We start from the raw sequence: 22,139 nt of genomic DNA on the forward strand, positions 1-22,139 counted from the left end.
AGTTCAGTTCACTTCACTTCAATTCAGTTCAGTTCAGTTCAGTTCACTTCAATTCAGTGCACTTCAGTATAGTTTAATTCAGTTCAGTTCAGCTCAGCTCAGTTCAGTTTAGCTCAGTTTAGTTCAGTTCAATTCAGTTCAATCCAGTTCAGTTCAGTTCAGTTCAATTCATTCAGTTCAGTTCAGTTCAGTTCAGTTCTAATCAGGTCAGTTCAGTTCAGTTAAGAGCAGTTCAATTAAGTTCAGTCAGTTCAGTTCAGTTCAATACAAATCAGTGCAATTCAATCCAGTTCAAATCAGTTCAATTTAATTCAATAAATTCAATTCAATTCAGTTGAGTTTAGTTCAGTTCAGTTCAGTTCAATTCAACAAGCTTCATGACCCTGCTCTGGCTTTACCCGGTAAAACTTCTTTGCGTTAGCTTCATGCTGTGAGTTGCCTGCAACATAGTTACCATGCAACTTGACAGCTGCACAAAGCATTCCAAAAACAAAGTTGCACGCTAATTTGGGCTGTGTTATTTAAATGTGTTATTTAATTCCTAGTTGGCCAAATTAGCAGCTCATACTTGTTTCACACATCACATTTTTCTAGCAATATAAATCTGCTTCATGCTATTTACATTTACGTACATATTAGTGCTTTTCGTCATTCTGTAATTTTCATTCTGTAAAATTTGCCTATTAAACTATTTATATTCCTATTTCATGTAGGTTTCAAGCAATGAAAGATGCATGAAAGTTCCACTGTGTAGAGCCAGCCTTGATTACTGTACTGCCAGAACATCACTGACATAGAAGAACCAACTGTGACTCCAAGACAGACTAGAAACGATGAAAGAATGACTGCATTAGCATTCCTCTGTCACTCTCTCCTCCTTCCGCTCAGAGAGACAGAGTTATCTCACACAGATGTGCTCCGATCACACAAACACCGAGAGAATCACAAATCCACCAACGGGGGGGGGACAGAGAGAGAGAGAGAGAGAGAATCACAAAACCACTAACAAAGAGAGAGAGAACAGAGAGAGACAGAGAGAGGGGGGGTGGGGCAGAGGGGGGGGGTGGGGCAGAGAGAGGGGGGGGGGCAGAGAGAGAGAGAATCACAAATCCACTAACAGAGAGAGAGAGAGAGAGAGAGAGAGAGAGAGAGAATCACAAATCCACTAACACAGAGAGAGAGAGAGAGAGAGAGGGAGAGAGAGAGAGAATAGTGAGAGAATAAAGACAGAGAATAGAGAGAGAGAGAAAAGGGGGGTGAATAGACTGCAGGAGAGAACAGAGAAAAGAGAGAATAAGAGAAAGAGAACAGAAAGAGAGAGAGAGGAAATAGAGAGAGGAGAGAGAACAGAAAGAGAATATAGAGACAATAGAGAGAGAGAATATATATATATATATATATATACATATATTACTATATATATATATATATATACAGAGAGAGAGAGATAGAGAAAGAGAATATTAGAGACAGAGAGAGTTTGAAAACAGTGGTGAGTGATTGTGAACATCTGTGTGTGTGTGTTGGGGTGTGTGTGTGTGAGTGTGGGTGCACGAGTCCACTCACAGGGGTAGAGCTGTTTGGTAGGAGCGCTCAGCTGAGCATCTTTGGTTACTCTGTAGGCCACGTCCGGCCCTTTCGATGACCTCCTGTGTGCACAGAAGCCTGTAGTTTTCGTTACGCCCTCCGGCAAACTGGGAAAATCTAAAATCTTCAGGAGATCCGCTGGATCTGCTGCAGAGAGAAACAAAACGGAGACAGAGACACGTCAACCTTCAGCACTGAACAGATCCACCATCACACTCCTCATTACACTCAACACGGTCTGACAGGGGCTCAGACCCCATCTGTAAAAACATCAGATAAACTGTTGGTTCTTTACTGTTCAGACCTCAGAAAACAATCCAATTCCAACTGAACAGACAAATAAATCAGATTTGAGCTGAGTGTGTGAACACAGCCAGAGACTGACGCAGTCTGAGACAATAGCAGAACTCATTAATCTCTGTGGTTTTGCATGGTTTGACAATATTTTATCATTATCGTGATAAATCATGACACAATACGCTTTTCTGAGCATATCGTCGATGTCGTCATTACATGTTTCATTACAAAGTGAGCATAATTAGGCCTGTTTAATTGGATTTAGTGCAGTGCAGTTTATAAAACAGTGAACAAAAATCATTGTAGTAGATTATTATTATTATTATTATCATTATTATTATTTTATATGTAGCACTACAAGTTCTACTTTGTCTGTTCCAACCTATTAAATCTCAGAAAAACTACAGACCATGATGCATATCATGTTTTGAGAAAATATGTCAAAGTATTGTGGTATGATATCGTGTCATATCGATATTATCATAATATTCTGTCATATTGCCCACCCCTACTTTTCCTATTAGCTGGCAGGAGTTGAACTGTAAACTTGTGCACTGGTTATTTAAACTACATTTAAAAAAAAAAGATTCTTCAAGGGTTCTTTAGTAAAGGTAATGGTTCTATTTAGAACCTTGAGTTCTATATACAACCAGTTCATGCTTAAATGTTTCACTGCAGGAAGAAATGGTTTTTCAGAACGATGGAGAACGCACTGTATACAGTTCTACATAGGACCTTTTTGTATATGGTTCTATCTAGCACCAAATCAGGTTCTGCTATTGTCACAATGTCAAGCTTGTGACAGTTGAAGAAGCCTTTTTGGTTCTATATAGAACCATATACAGCGCATTCTCCATCAATCCGAAGAACCATTTCACCATGCAAAGAATCATTGGTAACACTTTCTATGAATGTCAACTTTGTAAGCATCTATAAACACATTCATAACTTGTGATAATGCATTCATAAGGCATTATAAACATGGCTATAAATATTTATAAAAATGCATTACATGTTATAGCCATGTTTATTATGCATTATGAATTGTTAACATAATGTATTAAAAGTACTGTTCATAACAAATTATAAGAGCTCATAAGTCGTATTTGTCCGCTCTAAGTAAAGTGAAGCGTACTGTACTAAAGCCTCCTCCAGTGTTCAGAGTGAGGCTTCAAGCTTAAGTATTTATGAAGGATTTACTGAAACACTAAAACATACACAGTAAAGCTCATTACAGGCTTCAAATGTCAGAGTTTAAACTAGAGCTGCCATCAGTGTTTTACCCAATGTGGGAAAGGTAATGTACACCACCGTTAGCTTGGCATTTATCTTTACTGTACGCTCTTCAAGCTGGGACTGACTTCTTTGGCACTGACAGTATAACATGTTATCAACTCTACTTATAATGCATTATATTAACAATTCATAATGTATAATAAACATGGCTATAAAGTGTAATTCATTTTTATAAATGTTTATAATCATGTTTATAATGCCGTATGAAGGCATTATAACATGTTATGAATGTGTTTATAGATGCTTACAAACATGACATTCATAGAAAGTGTTACCGAATCATTTAATTATATCGAAATGCTTAAGCTTATAGAACTTTTCTGAAGAACCCTTAAAGAACCATCTTTTCTAAGTGTGAGTTCCACCTTAAATGGCGCAGCATTAACAGCACAAGGGGCTACTGCTGTGCTATTTAAGGTGGAACGGAAAATAAGAATAAGAAGTGAGTTTAGTTGTTTCAGAAAGACTATAACTGTTATATGTATGTGATTAGCTGTGATTGGCTATTAATGATTTTTATAAAACGGATAGTTCCAGTCCTAAAATCTGATTGGCTGAGCCGCGTTCGAAGCCGTTGTGAAATCCTCAATATACTATGCCTATGACTGCCTTACAGCGACTGAACTCCTTGTGCTGTTAATGGATTAATCTTTGACTCTAATGCTGATCGCACGGAGCACCGAGTGTACTGATGAAGTAAGAACACGGTTCTGTTTAAACTGAGGGGCTGAAAACTTATGTTCTTAACTAGAACCAGGCTGGTCAGCTAGCCTACAGGTTAAAAAATAGCCAACAGCCTAAACAGCTCCATCATTGATATCACAGGCTTGAATTAAAGTCAGAAGTCAGAAGTCACGCCAAACCCAGGCTGAATCCCAAACGTGCTCCCTAAATAGTGTTCTAGATATGAAAGTTTAGAAAGTTTAGCCTCTACAGCCAGACAGTGCATCATTTATCGAGTGTGGATGTGTCTGAATCCCAAATGACTGTTTCTTAGCTTTATTATGTTCTGTTGGGCTGCAGGATCCAGTATTTAAATTCCTACGTAGTGCACTATGTAGGGAGCAGGGAGCTGTTTGAGATTCAGCCCCAGCGTGAGAAGAGCGACGCCGCTGGATTGGTGCTTAATAAGACTTGCGGTCTTAATTTGGTGACCAAAAAGTACTTATCAAGCAAAGGTTTCTGCATTGAACAGTGCTGTGATATCATATGTTCATTATTATATGACAAAAAGTTAAACAATTCATGAAATGACCGCAATATACAGCGATGGGTGACCGAACGTTCTTCTCATGCAGTGGTCCATGGTTGCTTGGCAACGATACCAAACTCTAAAGGAACTACGTTTACATTTATGTCTATTATTATTAATAATAACTTGTTTTCTGAAAAGTCATGTATTTTACCATATATTATGTTGGCCACTGCTTTATAAAAGCAATAAGCCACTTGAGGCTGTGCGATACTGTGATTTTATCACAGGGAAGGGAGTTTTACATTGTGCCTAACAACGTCCCTTCCCCGTGGTAAAATCACAGTAACACACAGCCTCTTGTGGCTTATTGCTTTATTAAAACACGGTCAAAACTAAGGATGTTGTTGGCTATTCGTATATCCATATATCAACATACAGACCTCAGCTCAGCAGGGGTTTGATATTGAGACGATTAATTGGATCAGATGTTTTGGCAGCAGGACAAACAATAAACCGTGCAGTCCAGGGGGGACTCCAGGACCAGGGTTGGGGACCACCGGTTTATACAGTAATCTACACCCTGAACATCTGAACATCTACACTCAGACATCTGAACAATCTGGAGTTAAACAGATGTTAAAATGCCCGTTCATTAGTGAAAACACTGTAAACATGCTGTCCTGAGGCTAACACCATTAAGAGTGGGCTCAATGGGAACATTCAGAGTTTGACCCCAGTTCAGAGACCCCGTTAAGTGAGCGGTGTGAGAGGAAACACAGTACAGTCAGCTGGGTTAGATTACCCGCTACAGTGTGAAATTAACCCCTCACTGTCTCTAACGACCTCCTGCAGGCGCTAATGAACTCCTACAGTGTTACAGTGTTCCACTCAGTCAGAGCAGCTCAGCCTCCCTTAGCTGGACAGGAGGAGTTAAATCAACAGCGGTCATTCTGAGACCGCTTGAGCCCAGCTAACTGCCTCGAATACTTACAGAGTCATCTCTATTACTCTCTCTCCCTCTCTCTCTCTCTTTTCCAACTTATTTTTGGCCATTTCTGTTGGTCCAGTCATCATGAAATGTGATGAATCATGAAAAATCATGAAAAAAAGGGGGGAAATTGAGACACAAGGTTTCGCATGACAGTGAGGATGTCCAGATATCATCATCATTAAAGAAGGACCAAGAAGGAACATTTAGAACCTTAAAGCGTGCAAGAACCCTTTTTTTCTCTCTCCTTTCTTTTCACTCTCTCACCTTCTCTCTTTCTTTTTCTTTGTCTTTTACACTCTCACCCCCCTTTCTTTCTCTCCTACTCTTTTTCTTTCTCGCTGTCTCTATCTCCTCCTCTCTTTCACCCTTCTTTGTCACCCGCGTTTACTCTCAACCTCTCTCTCCCTCTCTTTCTGTCTCTTTCTTTCTTTCTTCTCTCTTTTATGCTCTCACTCTCTTCTTGTCTCTCTCTCTCACCCTCTCTCCTCCTGTCTCTCTTTCTTTAATCTCTCCAGCTCTCTCACTCTCTTTTTCCTCCTCTCTCTCTTTCATCCCCCAGCTCTCTCACTCTTTCTTATTCCTCCTCTACCTTTCTCTCTCTCCCTCTCTCATCCCCAGCTCTCTCGCTCTTTCTCTTATTCCTCCTCGTTCTCTCTCTCTCTCTCTCTTTTGCTCTCTTTCTTTCTCTCTCTCTGTCTCCCTTTTTTATTCTCACCATGTATTTCTTCTCTCTCTTTCACCCTCTCTCTCTCTCTCTCTCTCTCTCTATATATATATATATATATATATCTTACCCACCCTCTCTTTGTCTCTCTCCCTCATACAAAGGTTTCGGGTATCTAGACCACACACAGTTAATGAACGCTTTGTTACGACCTTTTAAAGCAGCCTATCACACACACACACACACACACACACACACACACACACACACACCCACAAGTCATCTTAAGACTGCCATTATGTCTGTCTATATGACAGTGTACCTCATTCACTACCACTTAGAGAGAGAGAGAGAGAGAGAGAGAGACAGTGAGTAAAGCCTGAGGAACGTGACTTAAGTTTACAGGTTCTTCTCAAACGCAGCTCTGCGCAGTTCATCCTCCAGTCGCAGTAACACTGCAGCTACGCAGCAGCCAGGGGTCACACTGGGATTACCGAGATGTACGTCTACAGTATCGCTCAGTTTATGTGGTTATGATAATAAGAAGAAGCATCTGTTTTAAGACTGTAGCAACATGAACTGCTCCAATGCTTACTGGATTGATTACTTTGTATGCAAGAACAGAACCAGAATGAATACTTTGTTAATCTTGATAATCAATAATTTAAGAAAATATATTTGCTTTGTAGCAGAAACAACACTAAATACACTTTAATACTTTTTAATAAATGAATACTCTGAGGGCCACTGGTGAGTTGGGGGCCCTTTGCAACTCCTGTCATCAGGAGATCATGGGTTTGGTCCCTCAGCTAGTCAACGTGGGCGCTTGTTAGCTGGCATAACAGAATTAGCAGTTAGCATTCTCCTCCAAACAGATGTTTTCCACTGTCTCAGAGGAAGAACATGCTGGACTCTCCCAGCTCGGTAGCATCGTGTGATAGCGGGAAAGCTAGCTAGCCGACCCAACAGTAACGCTACCTTAGCTCCCAGCTTTACAAAGAATCAGTGTAAACCAAAAATATCAAGTATCAAGTCAAAACTGTACATTTTACTCATAATTTCCGCAACATCCAACAACTTTATCACATTTTTGGTCCAAATCATGCAGCTTTGCATAATCACACTGCACAGCTCCACTCTAGACTAGTTTCGCTAGGCTCCAGGCTGGTTTCCCAGAAATCCAGACTCAGTTTTTTCCACCCAATTATTTTCCCAAAACAGCCACAATTGGGAAACGTCTACCACCAATTTTGCTGACATTTTATATATTTTGATAATAATCAAAGCTATAACAAACATTTTCTGGCACTAAAATGGTCCTGCTATATACTTTTTTTATCACAAAATTTGTGTTTATATCAGTCTTGCATGTAAGTACTGCTCCCCTAAAAGAAAATCATAAGACGTAAATTATTGAAAATCTTCTTTTTTTTGTTCTAAATCAGTGAATGTACTGTCCATGTGTTTCTGTTGCTAACTATTCAACAGTACAAACCAGTGGAACAGTTAGCAGAGCTACGTAGTGAAAATAAATAAAATAACACATATAATTTTGTATATTCCACCAAAACAGACCTTTCAAAATGCTATTCCAGCGTTTCCCCTCGTTAAACAGGCCGGGCGGTCTGCCCAGCCTGGCCTGGAGCAGATTCAGGCATTGGGGCTGTAACTGGCAGGCTAATGTTTGTTTCCTAGCATTCGTTTTTTATGTGCTATGCGGCTATGAGCTCTTGATTTGCCCAAATGTAAAGTTTTATATCTATCTTCAAACGTAAATGTGCAATAAATTCAGGCCCAAAGTCCAGAACCAATGTGATCAGTGATATAGCAGCGTCTAGCTGTAGTCTTCCAGCTACTCACTGTAGGCCTTCATCAAAGAATTTCTAGATACAAACAAAAAAAAAATGTTTTTTCTGCAAAGTGAAATATTATTTTGGGTGGTTTTACTGAAAATGTGGAGTTGTATTCTTGAATAGGAGGTAATGAAAGAGCTGAAACTCAAGCGCGGTGTTTCCTCTTTGCCGTTTTTGCGACAAGTAAAAGCCGCAAGAGCTCCCCCTGCTGGATGACTGCAGATTGCTACAGCATTCTTCAAGCCCTAATAATTAAGAGCAAATGTGTTTGGGCTTCATTAGAGACTTGATAGTTCAAACAGTATTTATTGTTGATTTAAGGACTATTAACTATTAATTTGTATATATTTCTATAGAAATGTAAACAATTATTATTTAGCCCAGTACAAAAAGTAGAGCGTTAAATTCTTCTGATATAAATAAACTGACTATAAATGAGCTACAATAAATGTATACAGAATGTAAAACTTGGTGTATTCACATGTATTTTCACTGTATTTTTAAAAATGACCACGTTTGCCTGAAAACACTGGTAGCCCTGAAGGATCCACCACCCGGCCTGAAAAACAAACGCAGGGAAAACGAAGTGCTCAGACATAAAATGAAGCATCTGAAATGCATAATAATATTAAATCTTGAAAGACACGGAAAAAAAAATCTGGGTTTAGACTTTGGGCCGCAAAAAGTTTGATGTTAAAGTGATGCACATCTGGAAAACGTGGCCAAAACCGTAGAAGTGCTGAATTAAAGGCTGTCATCATGTAGCTCCACTGGCCAGACACAGCGGCTCCGACAAGCAGCAGCCGCAGCTCCAGCAGCTCCAGCAGCCTCAGAGTCGAACTCACTACCTCAGAGCAGCTGACGACTCCCAGCATCTCCCTCAGTCAGAGCAGCACGCCGATCACAGACGGCCCCGCCCACAGCATGCCACGCCCACGCCCCCTCAGACACAGACCTGACTCCACACTGTTCAAACTGCTCTATTTCTGCTCCTCTCTCTCTTTTACTCTAGCTCTCTCTCTCTCACTATTCTTCTCTCACTCTTTCTTTTTCCTCTGTCTTGTTCTCACTCTTTCTTTCTCCTCTCTCTCTCCATCTTTTCCTTCTGTCTTGTTCTCCCTCTTTCTTTCTCCTCTCTCTCTCCTTCTTTTTCTTCTGTCTTGTTCTCCCTCTTTCTTTCTCCTCTCTTTCTTTTTTCTCTCTCACTATCTGTTTTTCTCTCCCTCTCGTTCTTTCTTTCTCCTCTCTCTCTCCTTCTTCTCTCTTCTGACTTGTTCTCCCTCTCCTTCTTTTTCCTCTCTCTCTCCTTCTTTTTCTTCTGTCTTGTTCTCCCTCTTTCTTTCTCCTCCATCTCTCCATCTTTTTCTTGTCTTGTTCTTCCTTTTTCTTTTTCCTCTCTCTCTCTCTCTCTCTCTCTCTCTCTCTCTCTCTCTCTCTCTTTCTCTCTCACTATCTTTTTTCTTCTGTCTTTCCCTCTTGGTCTTTCTTTCTCCTCTCGCCTTCTTTTTCTTCGGTCTTGTTCTTCCTCTCTTTCTCCTCTCTCTCCTTCTTTTTTCTGTCTTGTTCTCTCTTTTTCCTCTCTTTCCTTTTTTTATCTTATTTTTCCTCTTTTTCCTGCCTCTAGTTCTCTCTCTCCTCCCCTCATTCCCCTCTCTCATTTTTCCTCCCTCTCTTTCTTTTTCTCTCTCTCTATCTGTTCTTCCCTGTCTCTCTCCCTCTCACTCTCTTTTTCCACTCTCCTGTTCTCTGTCTTTTATCCCTCTCTCTTTTTTATCTCTCTCTAACACCTTCCTCTCTCTCTCTGTTGCTCTCTCTCTCTATAAAAGCTGAAGCTGAAGGTTGTTTTTTTTGTTGTTGATTTTTTTTTGTACTACTCTCAACTGTCAATCACACCTCATCAACTGTCTCTATAGAGACCCATGGTATGTAGCATGTGGTTTCAGGACACACACACACACACACACACACACACACACACACACACACACACATCAAATAAAGAGATATTTGTACACAGAGCATCCCAGGTGTAGTCACAGGTATGTGTCAAAGCTATTACACATTAACTACATTAATAAACCCATTATAATGCATTAATAACAGTTAGTAACATATTAATAAAACAGTTAAAACGTATCCAGTCACTCCACTCCCCACAGAATAAAATTAATAATCATGAAAACAAACAGAGGTCAGACTCAGACTCTCTTGTCACCTCATGATGTTAAAGTAGCAGTCTGGAGAAAATTCACACAAATACTACTAAAACAGTTTCCGGCTTTAAGAGATTTATAAGAGATTACTTAAAGGACAATTCCACTGATATTTTTCAAAATTTCTGCATAATTAAGTCATTAAGATGTAAATAAATCGTTCAGAGTGGTTTGGTGTGAAACGCTCTGTTCTAGAGAAACTTACTGAGTCAGAATCGTTTACAGTGGTGGTGATAGGAACCAGACGTCCACCTCTAAAAGCTCCCACACATGAAGCAGTTTTAAGACTTTGGCCTTAAACTCCATTCGTGGTGGAGGGATACATGCAGGGCGCTGTGAGGCAAAATAGTCCCCAAAGAAAACTTATTATTTTAGATTTTCCACTATTTTCCATCATCAACATTCCATATAAACTCGGAAGACTCGTTTAGGTTCACTGGTGGTTTTGATAGTAAATAAAATGTCTATATCTGTGTTGTAGTCATGGTGACCTCTGGTTCCTATCACCACCACTGTAAAGAAATCTCTACAATGAACCGTTTCACATAAAAAGACTGATTTAAATTTAAATTGAAAGCAACACCCAGTTATTTATTCAGCTGAGCGCGCTCCAGGTCAGTGCTGGTCACTTCGCTGAGGCCACGCGGAGGCATTTGGGTTACCCGCGGCGGCTCAGAAGAAGATCCCGCAGGACAGTAGATTACTGTACTTTATAAACTCAGCAAACCAGTACGGCCAAACCAGTACGGCACAAACTCCCCCACAGACGTATAATGAGCCGTTTTAGTTGAAAGCGAGGCTAAATCAGGCTCTGGATAGCGACAGCAGAGCGGGTCAGAGATGGAACACGGCGGACAGACAGAGGGAAAAGAGCAGAACAGAACCACCCAAGACTGAGTAAAGCTGCTTTAATACAGAGCTGGATTACAAGGGCAGTGAGGTTCAGGTTCTGCATGATTAAAAACTCAAACTGCTTAATTAGCTGAGCGTTCAGATCAGCTGGAGGATTAATCAGATAGGAAGGCGGTATGATGATCACAGCACACTTATTTGGTGGGTATAAGAACCCACATTGTTATAATGGCATTGCTATTAGATCAATATTACAAAGTAGAGGTGGGCGATATGACAAAAATATTGTATCACGATACTTCACAGTATTCAAGTTTGTGTAAGATGTAATAAGTTGGAACAGACAGGATAGAACCTGTAGTGCCACATTAAAATAAATAAATAAATAAATAAAGAATAAAATAAAAATAAAAAATAGAAACTAATTAATAATAATAAACTAACTAACTAAATAATAATGGTCAATTATTTTATATTATTATAGAAATACATAATTGTTATAAACTAAAAATAAACCTTCAACTACAATGACTTTTATTTTATAGTTTACAAACTGACCTGCGCTAAATCCAAGCAAACAGACCTAATTATGCTCACTTTGTAATGAAACATGTTCCATAATATGCTCAGAAAAGCATTCTGTAACATAATTTATTGGAATAACGATTTATGAGGAGATCAGATACGAAATAATCCACCTGCCAGACAAAAAAACTGATTAAAAGCTACAGAGGAAATGTTCCTCCTAACAACCACCTGGAAGAGCTGGTCGACCCCAAAACTGCCCCCATCAGATAAACAGCACTTAAAGCTTTCATCTCTGAGAGAGAGGAGAAAATCAAGCTGCTTCAGATCTGAAAACATCCACAGGTGTTTCTGTCCATCCTTCCACTGTGAGAAGACGACTCAGCGCTGTGGGTCTGAAAGGATGTGTAGCTGATCAAGAAGAACCTCACTGAGAAAAGGAGACGGACACATCAAACAAAGAAGCTGAACGATGGACTGACCACCCCAGAGTCCAGACCTCAACACCACTGAATGTGTTTGATTACTTCAGAAAACGATCAACCAGCTTCTAAGACTGAACTTTGGAGGTGTGTCTGCAGATTCTTTGAGGAACTGAAAGTGAGGCTCCTGTAAGAAGGTCAGCATCACTGCAGTGCTGCTCCTGAAAAGAACTGACTGTATGTATATATATGACTGCCCTTCATTTAGGGTGTGTGTGTCTGTGGGTGTGTGTGTCTGTGGGTGTGTGTGTCTGTGGGTGTGGGTGTCTGTGGGTGTGGGTGTCTGTGGGTGTGTGTGTCTGTGGGTGTGGGTGTCTGTGGGTGTGTTGTTGGCAGAGTTTTAAAAATTCCTATATTTGATTTTGAGCTGTATTTATCATCTTTTACAGCTTGCTTTGTAAATTAAAGTGTATCAGCGAGTTCTAGCAACGTCTAACCCTCACACACACAAACCGCAAAGAGCAGTTTAGGTAAGAGCCTCAGTCCCACCTTCTTACACTGATGTGTTTGTACAGTGCACACAGTGTGTGTGTGTGTGTGTGTGTGTGTGTTTACCCTCTCAGAGTGAAGCCCCAGAGGAGTGTAAAAACACTGATTTACACAGACAATATTTACATGGTCTCGCGTTTCCCTCTGCAAACAGCTGCACTGCCCGCAGCACAGGTAGGTCAGCGCTCAGCGCTTAGCGCTCACAAGACTTGCAGTCGTATGCAAAAGCATGAACACCCCCAGCCAAAGAGCAGTTTTTAATGCATAATTTCATTTTATCTGCATTAAATAAAAAAATATTAAAATATAAAATGCCACAACTTTTTCACACTCCACGTTTTATGTTGTGTTGTTTTCCAATGTGTTAAATTCAGTAAATAAACAGTAACACAGGCTTTCAGTTTTAACAGGACTGTAAACAGTGTTTCTAGTATATGATACTTCGCTAGTTGCCTGAACGCGAGCCTGAAGGTTACCTTTAAGGACGTGTTAAGGACGTGACTGATGAGGCAGAGACGGCGCCGCTATTCCGCTAACCAGGCTAACTACTCTAGCTGATGCTGACAGGTCCAGAAACAGTGTAAATATATTTCTCTGACAGAGTAACGTGCTGGCACCTCGTCCACTGAGGAGAAAAGAGCTCGTGTAGAAGACGAATCCACAGCCAACACTGTACTAATTAGCGTTAGCGCATTAGCTACAGCCCTGCGCTAATTTTGGCCAAACATGATTTTTCCCCTTTTGTTGTCCAACCACATAACCATTCATGAGCTCTTACAGGTACTGGAATATCTGAGAATGCTGAGAATAGATCACTACCCATTAATATCTGGACAACTGCACGATATAAAGTGGAACTATACGGTAGGTGTTTCTAATAAAGTGGCCAGTGAGTGGAAGCCCAAGGTAGGTGTTTCCAATAAAGTGGCCAGTGAGGGGAACCACAAAACAGGCGTTTCTAATAAAGTGGCCAGTCAGAGGAAGCACAAGGTAGGTGTTTCTAATAAAGTGGCCAGTTAGTGGAAGTACAAGGTAGAGGTTTCCAATAAAGTGGCCAGTTAGTGGAAGTACAAGGTGAGTGTTTCCAATAAAGTGGCCAGTGAGTGGACGTACAATGTAGGTGTTTCTAATAAAGTGGATGGGGATTTTAATTGGTCAGCTTCACTGGTCCAGACAAACCTGCTGTTTATCTACTTACCACTCTTTTTCTTTCTCTCTCTCTCTCTCTCTCTCTCTCTCTCTCTCTCACTCTCTCGCTCTCGCTCTCCCTCTCTCTCTCTCTCCACATTAAACAGAGTGCTGGTTTTCTGTGCCAGCTCTTAATGATAGATGGACTACCACAAGGGCACGAAACATACACGTACACATACAATTGAGCTCCCATCAAAACAACCACAAGTCGCGACTGCAGACGCAGCTGGTTAAACTGAAAAACACAAACACTCACATAAACACAGAACACACACTGCATCACACTACATAAAGCACACAGACACTATGTAAACCGCACCCAGTGCACACACAACCTTACATACAATACAAAACATGGTTTACAGTGGAAGTCACATTGAATGTACCTAGAGATGGGCAATTTGACGATACTATCATTATCGTAATAAATTACGTCACGGTAAACTTTTCTGAGTACATCGTAAACACCATCACGATGTAACAAAACACTAAACTACTGCTGGATTTACTGTAGCACAGCATGTAAAATGTTGAAGAAATATCTTTATACTCATAGTTATTGAGAATATTTAGGAAAACAAATATTGTGATACATTTCATGTATCGTGAAAAAAGTGTTATGATATTATAGTTTTGCCATATCACCCACCCCTAACTGTACCTTGCTTTGATGAACGTATGGGCCTTTTACTTTACGTACTTTATGCAAGGTGGGACTGCAAAGATTCATTCATAAACGTGAGCAATCTGATGATTTTATCACCTAATACTGTAGCAAATCTATCGTGTGAAAGCTTACGATCTACTTTAAGATGCTCATCTTAATCCCTTTTTACATTAGCGATTCATAATAAAAAGCCATTTCTATCTGTTTTTAAGCACCCTCAGTTTTTGCGCTAGCCATTTTTTTCTTTAGTAACGTTGAGGGAATATATTTTGATGGAAACATGAATTGCTAATGTGCTAATGTGTATAAATAGCATAGCATTTCACACAATGAGAGACGACCTGATGACAGAGTTACGGGGAAATATTTTCATATAATCACGTAAACTCAAAACATAGCAGTCAATTTCCATTCTGCTAGCGCATTGGCCAATAGAGGGCCCTGACGAACGAGGTTAGGTGAATCGCTCAGTTTAAAGCTTTATAGTTTTTGAAGAGGAAATGTATCGGCCTCTATCGGAAGGTTTCAGTACTGAAAAGAAGATGAGTTTTGAGTTTTACAAGCAAATGTTACTCATGAAAAGTACAAACGAGAGTTTGAGATGGCAGGAATGCACAAACATGATCATACTTGCAAGGAAACTATTCAGCGCCACCGTGTGGCCAAAATATAAAATGACAGACATGGATAATCTTTTTCAGCACATTATTATTTTTAATAGAATTTGGAAGATTATATTGGGATTTACTGGGACACTGAAAAAGTTGAATTGAACTTCTACGTCTTGTACGTTCTGATAACTTACTATCTAAAGGTCAATAAACGCAGATGCTTTTTTACTACCTTTTTACAGACTTCTACACCAATTTTTACTCATTTATTTATTTTTATTTATTTATTTTTACAGTGCGGTTTCACCCAACCCTATTCATGAAACGCTGATGGTTTCAGGTTTCCTCCCTTTCAATGATGAACACTTGAGGACTACTAGCTCCCCCTTGTGGAAATTTTTCAGCCTGATAAATTTGAGTGAGTGAGTGATTCTCAAGGTGCTTCACATCATAATCCATGTTTTCCTACAGTCAAAACACCAGGCTCAGTCTAGTTTCTCCAGTCCCTGTAGGTCAGTATACTCAGCCACTTGGTTACTACCTTTTTACAGACTTTATTTATTTATTTATTTATTTATTTATACAGTGTGGTTACGCCCAACACTATTCGTGAAATCCTCCTGCTTTCGGGTTTCCTCCCTTTCAATGATTAACACTTGAGGACTACTGGCTCCCCCTTGTGGAGAATCTTCAGTCTGATAAATGTGAGTGAGTGAGTGATTCTCAAGGTACGTCACATCATAACCCACGTTTTCCTACAGTCAAAACACCAGCCTCTGTCTACGGTTCTGCCTTCTGGAAGTCTCGCCAGGTCTTCCATCTCCTCACATTCCTTTCCCCTTCCACACTTGGGTTCATCTGAGTGCGCTGTCCACTCTGTCTGCGTCACGACCAGCGCTGTGAGAATGTTTGAGCGTATTATAAATGTTTAAGCTTTGGGTAACATCACTAAATCAAAACATGTCAAAGGGAAGGAACTCGCGACTTTACTGGGTCACACACACACACAGCACATACACACACAAACATGACCCCTTTAAAACCCAAATGGCAACTCAGGCCTGACCACTATCCGTTTATTTTGGGGGAAGGGGGGGGCAGTTAGCCAGTTTACTGGTCCGGATTAACATTCCTACTTCTCACACACACACACACACACACACACACACACACACACACACACACACACATTCTCCAGCTCCTGCACACACTCGTTCTCTCTTTTCAGGGCGCGTGTTTGACCTCGGGCTCAGGACGCTGAGCAATTAAGCAGAAGTGTGATCACGTTGCCTGGCAACTCGCTTTGCCCTGTGAAGGATGAAGGCAAGCATCCCATAATAACCACCTAAGGCAAATATGGAAGTGTTACAAGACAGTTAAAGCAGAGAACTTGTAGAGAGGAGAATTCCCATTCCGTAATGCCTTCCGGGTTTCTTAAACACTAGAGGGCGCTCCCGAGCGAGTCCAGAAGGAATAGGTTGAGATGGAGCGTTTGAGCAAAATCATAGTTTATAAATTCTTAAACCTTTTTAATGTAAAAGAATTCATTCACATCCTGAACAGCATAAAACATTTTAACACTGCTGTTATATTTTTAAGAGCTTTTAAACTCTTAAAAGAGTTATAGGAGTTTAAAAGAGCGCCTCAAGTACAAACATGACGTCTGTGAGCGCGAACAGCCAATGAGCTGCTCCGCTCAACAACCAGTCAGCACTCAGTAGCAGTAATGTTAGCGTCCTGCTGCCCAAAACCCGTTTGCTGTAGAATAAAGGAAACATTCAGGTGAGTTTTCTCAGCTGTTTTAGTGAAATACATCCTTCTACTTTCTAAAACTAAAGGAAAGTTCTGTAAGTGATTAGAAACTATTTTAACGTTTTTAACGTTTTTCATTAAGGACTCACTCATGGGGGGCCCTCTGCTCTTTTGCAGTCCTGTTTTCGATATAACGGGGGAAATAAGAAGTGGCCAGACTCCTCATAAACTGGCTCTGGTTAAAGGACCCTTATCTTAGAAAAACAAGCACTTTTTTTAAAATAAAAGCTGGATGCAGTGCATAAACATTGGTAAAGTTTCAAAAAGTACCAATTATAACATATAATGTCACAACTCATTTAATTATGTCTGCCTGTTCAGCCTACATCAGTTTAGACCGCCCACTCACCCTGAAGCTATAAGTAGTGTTTCCTCTTAAACTGCTGAGGCACAATACACGGCAGCCAATCAGAACAGAGCTCAGTCATGTATATCAGTCTTAGAGGCACAGTAACAAAAACAGCCTGTTTCGTTCTGAGGAGTAAAATGAATCGTGACTGTTTCTGGAACATAAAACCACACTAACATTATAAGTGGACCTCAAGGGAAAAAATAAAATAAGAGAAAATTGTAGGATATGGGCCCTTTAACGTCTGAATGTCTGGGACAGACTTAGCTGGAAAAAAAATGTTTTTTTTTTTTTTCCATGCTAGCAAAGCTGACGCTCATAAACCTGCGGCTGCTCTTCTTTGAGGGATTTGATTTGACAGAGAAGTCGCCCCCCCGGGCTCTTCTGAGAAACACACACACACACACACACACACACACACACACACACACAGAGGGAGAAGAAAACAAAGAAAGAAAGAAGAGAGGAAGAGAGTGTTAAGTATGAAAGAGACAGCGGAAAACAAGTTGGCAGCAGTGAAGGAAAAAGAGAAGATCCCTCCTCCCCCTCCCCATCACTCACTCTCTCTCTCTCTCTCTCTCTCTCTCTAATAGTCAAGCTCTACTTTAAATCACAGAACAACAAAACAACAGGAAGCAGATAAGAGGCACCTCACACACACGCTTTTTGCAAATGATGTTATAAATAGTGTAAACAATGCTGTAAATAGAGTAAACGTGGCTGTAAATCATCTAAATAATGATTTAAATAATGTACAGATCACAGATCAGCCTCAAAGTCCTCAGATTGCATTTTTGGAGACAGGACACTGTTCAGCACTCCTAATCCAGTACACTCACAGCACTGCCAACTCACATCAGCACACAGCTGGATATGTGTGTGTGTGTGTGTGTGTGTGTGTGTGTGTGTGTGTGTGTGTGTGTGTGTTTGTGTGTGTTTTTCTTTGCCAAAAGAATTCCTCTCCCTCACACACACACACACACACACACACACACACACACACACACTCTGAGACGCTGAAACACAGTGTGTACTGTTGACCAAGATCTAAAATGGAAAATCTGACATCATGACATGATTAATACTAACACATCCTCAGATAAGCACAGAGCGCTGTTCCACTGTTAGACTCGTCTAATGATTACTGTTCTGCTCTCATCTAACCCTTCCCTATCTGTCTCTCTCACTCTCTCTCTATCTGTCTCTCTCTCTCTCTCTCTCTTTATCTGTCGCTCTCTCTCTCTCTCACTCTATCTTACATCTATTTTATTTTCATTTTTAACTTATCCTGATCAAACACTGAACAAGTAGCTAAACTGGGAGATTGAGTCCACAGTGCAATAGTGCTGACTCAGAACTACAGAACAATACTGCTGGACTCAGTTTCCCACAGTGCAATAGTGCTGACTCAGAACTACAGAACAATACTGCTGGACTCAGTTTCCCACAGTGCAATAGTGCTGACTCAGAACTACAGAACAATACTGCTGGACTCAATTTCCCACAGTGCAATAGTGCTGACTCAGAACTACAGAACAATACTGCTGGACTCAGTTTCCCACAGTGCAATAGTGCTGACTCAGAACTACAGAACAATACTGCTGGACTCAATCTCCCATAGTGCAATAGTGCTGACTCAGAACTACAGAACAATGCTGCTGGACTCAATTTCCCACAGTGCAATAGTGCTGACTCAGAACTACAGAACAATACTGCTGGACTCAGTTTCCCACAGTGCAATAGTGCTGACTCAGAAATACAGAACAATGCTGCTGGACTCAATCTCCCATAGTGCAATAGTGCTGACTCAGAAATACAGAACAATGCTGCTGGACTCAATTTCCCACAGTGCAATAGTGCTGACTCAGAACTACAGAACAATACTGCTGCACTCAATCTCCCACAGTGCAATAGTGCTGACTCAGAAATACAGAACAATGCTGCTGGACTCAGTTTCCCACAGTGCAATAGTGCTGACTCAGAAATACAGAACAATGCTGCTGGACTCAATCTCCCATAGTGCAATAGTGCTGACTCAGAAATACAGAACAATGCTGCTGGACTCAATTTCCCACAGTGCAATAGTGCTGACTCAGAACTACAGAACAATACTGCTGGACTCAATCTCCCATAGTGCAATAGTGCTGACTCAGAACTACAGAACAATACTGCTGGACTCAATCTCTCATAGTGCAATAGTGCTGACTCAGAACTACAGAACAATACTGCTGGACTCAATCTCCCATAGTGCAATAGTGCTGACTCAGAACTACAGAACAATACTGCTGGACTCAATCTCCCATAGTGCAATAATGCTGACTCAGAACTACAGAACAATACTGCTGGACTCAATCTCCCATAGTGCAATAGTGCTGACTCAGAACTACAGAACAATACTGCTGGACTCAATCTCTCATAGTGCAATAGTGCTGACTCAGAACTACAGAACAATGCTGCTGGACTCAATTTCCCACAGTGCAATAGTGCTGACTCAGAACTACAGAACAATACTGCTGGACTCAGTTTCCCACAGTGCAATAGTGCTGACTCAGAACTACAGAACAATACTGCTGGACTCAATTTTCCAAAGTGCAATAGTGCTGACTCAGAACTACAGAACAATACTGCTGGACTCAGTTTCCCACAGTGCAATAGTGCTGACTCAGAACTACAGAACAATACTGCTGGACTCAATCACCCACAGTGCAATAGTGCAGATTCACAGAAATACAGAACAATGCTGCTGGACTCAGTCTCCCACAGTGCAATAGTGCTGACTCAGAAATACAGAACAATGCTGCTGGACTCAATTTCCCACAGTGCAATAGTGCTGACTCAGAAATACGGAACAAAGCTGCTGGACTCAGTCTCCCACAGTGCAATAGTGCTGACTCAGAACTACTGAACAATGCTGCTGGACTCAACCTCCCACAGTGCAATAGTGCTGACTCAGAACTACTGAACAATGCTGCTGGACTCAACCTCCCATAGTGCAATAGCGCCCATTTACAGAAATACAGAACAATGCTGCTGGACTCAATTTCCCACAGTGCAATAGTGCTGCCTCAGAAATACAGAACAATGCTGCTGGACTCAATCTCCCACAGTGCAATAGTGCTGACTCAGAAATACAGAACAATGCTGCTGGACTCAATCTCCCACAGTGCAATAGTGCTGACTCAGAAACTACTGAACAATGCTGCAGGACTCAACCTCCCATAGTGCAATAGCGCCCATTTACAGAAATACAGAACAATGCTGCTGGACTCAATCTCCCACAGTGCAGTACTGTTGGTCACAAAACAACAGGACAATGCTGCTGGACTCAGTACTCCATATTGCGACTAACATTGTTAACTCACTGAACTACACCTTATTAATTGATTCAATTGATTCAATTACTCAACTACACCTTTTTACCATACTCAGCATTCCAAAATAGTCTGAATTATAGAACTACAGCTTACTAGAATACTCAACCTCCCATAATGCAATAGTGCAGACTTACAGAATTACAGCTTGCTACTGTACTGTTTCCCATAATGCAATGTTGCAGACTTAAAGAACTACAGCTTACTACAGTACTGTTTCCCATAATGCAATGGTGCAGACTCACAGAACTACAGCTTGCTACTGTAATGTCTCCCATAATGCAATAGTGTAGAACCACAGAACTACACCTTATGACTGTACTCAATCTCCCATAATGCAATGGTCTAGATTCAAATGCTATTCGCCTCATTAGCGGACTTCATTCCCCATAATGCAACAGCACCAGGATTTTCATACCTTAACTCAGTGGATTTTCATTCTGGGAGGTCCTTTCGCTTTTTAATAAGAACTACTTTAACAGCCAAAGTTTTTGGAATTATTTTTATTGCGCAAAATAGTAAAAAAAAAACTAAACAATGAACAGATAAACCTGTGTCAATACTGCTGAAAGTCGTTTCACATCTTCATTTCTACAAGGCACTTCTTATTCACAAGCTTTCTGTGTGAATCTTCCACTCCACCTTAAATGCAGTAGATGCATTCTGGCACCTGTACAGGCTCCTGAATGTAACTGCTGCATCATTTAAGGTGGAACGGGAGAATCGAATAACAAGCCAACATCAGCTTCACTGCATTTTTCAAATTATTTGTTTTAGACCTGCATCTTATATATTCACGCCTCTGACTGTCAGACGCTGCTGGAATCTGAAAAATATTACAGTCATTCGCTCACGGTTCAGTACCAGCTGTGGCGTCATTCGCTGGAGCACGTAGGAGCATTTTCACAAGCATGCTTGTGCATCATATTCAGATTTATACGCAGTATGAATAAACACAGCACAGCATTAAAGAAAATTACACATTCAGCACATAAACTTTGCAACCTATAATGCAGAATAACTTCACATCACAAATAAAATTTGTAGGGGAATGGGGTCACAAAGATTTAAAGGGGAAGTCCACCAATTTTCCAAAGTTTATGCCTTATTAAATGCTTATAAACAGAGTTGTTAAGAGTGGTTTGGTGCGAAACGCTCTGTTCTAGTGAAACTCACAGAGTCAGAATTGTTCACAGTGGTGGTGATAGGAACCAGACGTCCGCCTCTAAAAGCTCCCACACATGAAATGGTAATGAATATGCTCCCTAACGTGTTACACATTGTTTTATGACAGTTTTGGGAAGATTTTGGCCTTAAACTCCATTCATGGTGGAGGGATACATAATATGCAGGGTGCTGTGAGGCAAATTAGTGCCCAAAGAAAGCATATTATTTCAGATTTTCCGCTATTTTCCATCATCAACATTCCATATAAACTCAGAAGACTTGTGTAGGTTCATTGGTGGTTATTTACTGGATAGTAAATAAAATGTCTATATTTGTGTTGTAGTCATGGCGACCCCTGGTTCCTATCACCACCACTGTAAAGACATCTGAACCATTTCGCACCAAACCACTCTGAATCTCTCTGTTTACATCTCACACAATGAAATATGAAGAAAATTTAGAAAAATAGGTGGAATTCCTGATTAAAAGCTGTCTCTGAAATGCATCTCTCATCAAAGGCAAGTGTT

General features: G+C 40.6%; 1 protein-coding gene across 3 annotated transcripts in view; it reads right to left on the bottom strand.

Moving 5' to 3' along the window:
• The window catches only part of col5a1 (procollagen, type V, alpha 1), a 138,986-nt gene that overhangs the window by 97,546 nt on the left and 19,301 nt on the right, over window positions 1-22,139 (bottom strand). For all 3 annotated transcript variants that reach the window (XM_036588764.1, XM_036588762.1, XM_036588761.1), the window contains exon 2: window positions 1,567-1,734. In XM_036588764.1, the coding sequence (XP_036444657.1) occupies window positions 1,567-1,734 (168 nt within the window). The remainder of the gene's footprint in view (window positions 1-1,566; window positions 1,735-22,139) is intronic.

This window comes from Colossoma macropomum, unplaced genomic scaffold (assembly GCF_904425465.1).
Source record: "Colossoma macropomum unplaced genomic scaffold, Colossoma_macropomum, whole genome shotgun sequence".
NCBI lineage: Eukaryota > Metazoa > Chordata > Actinopteri > Characiformes > Serrasalmidae > Colossoma > Colossoma macropomum.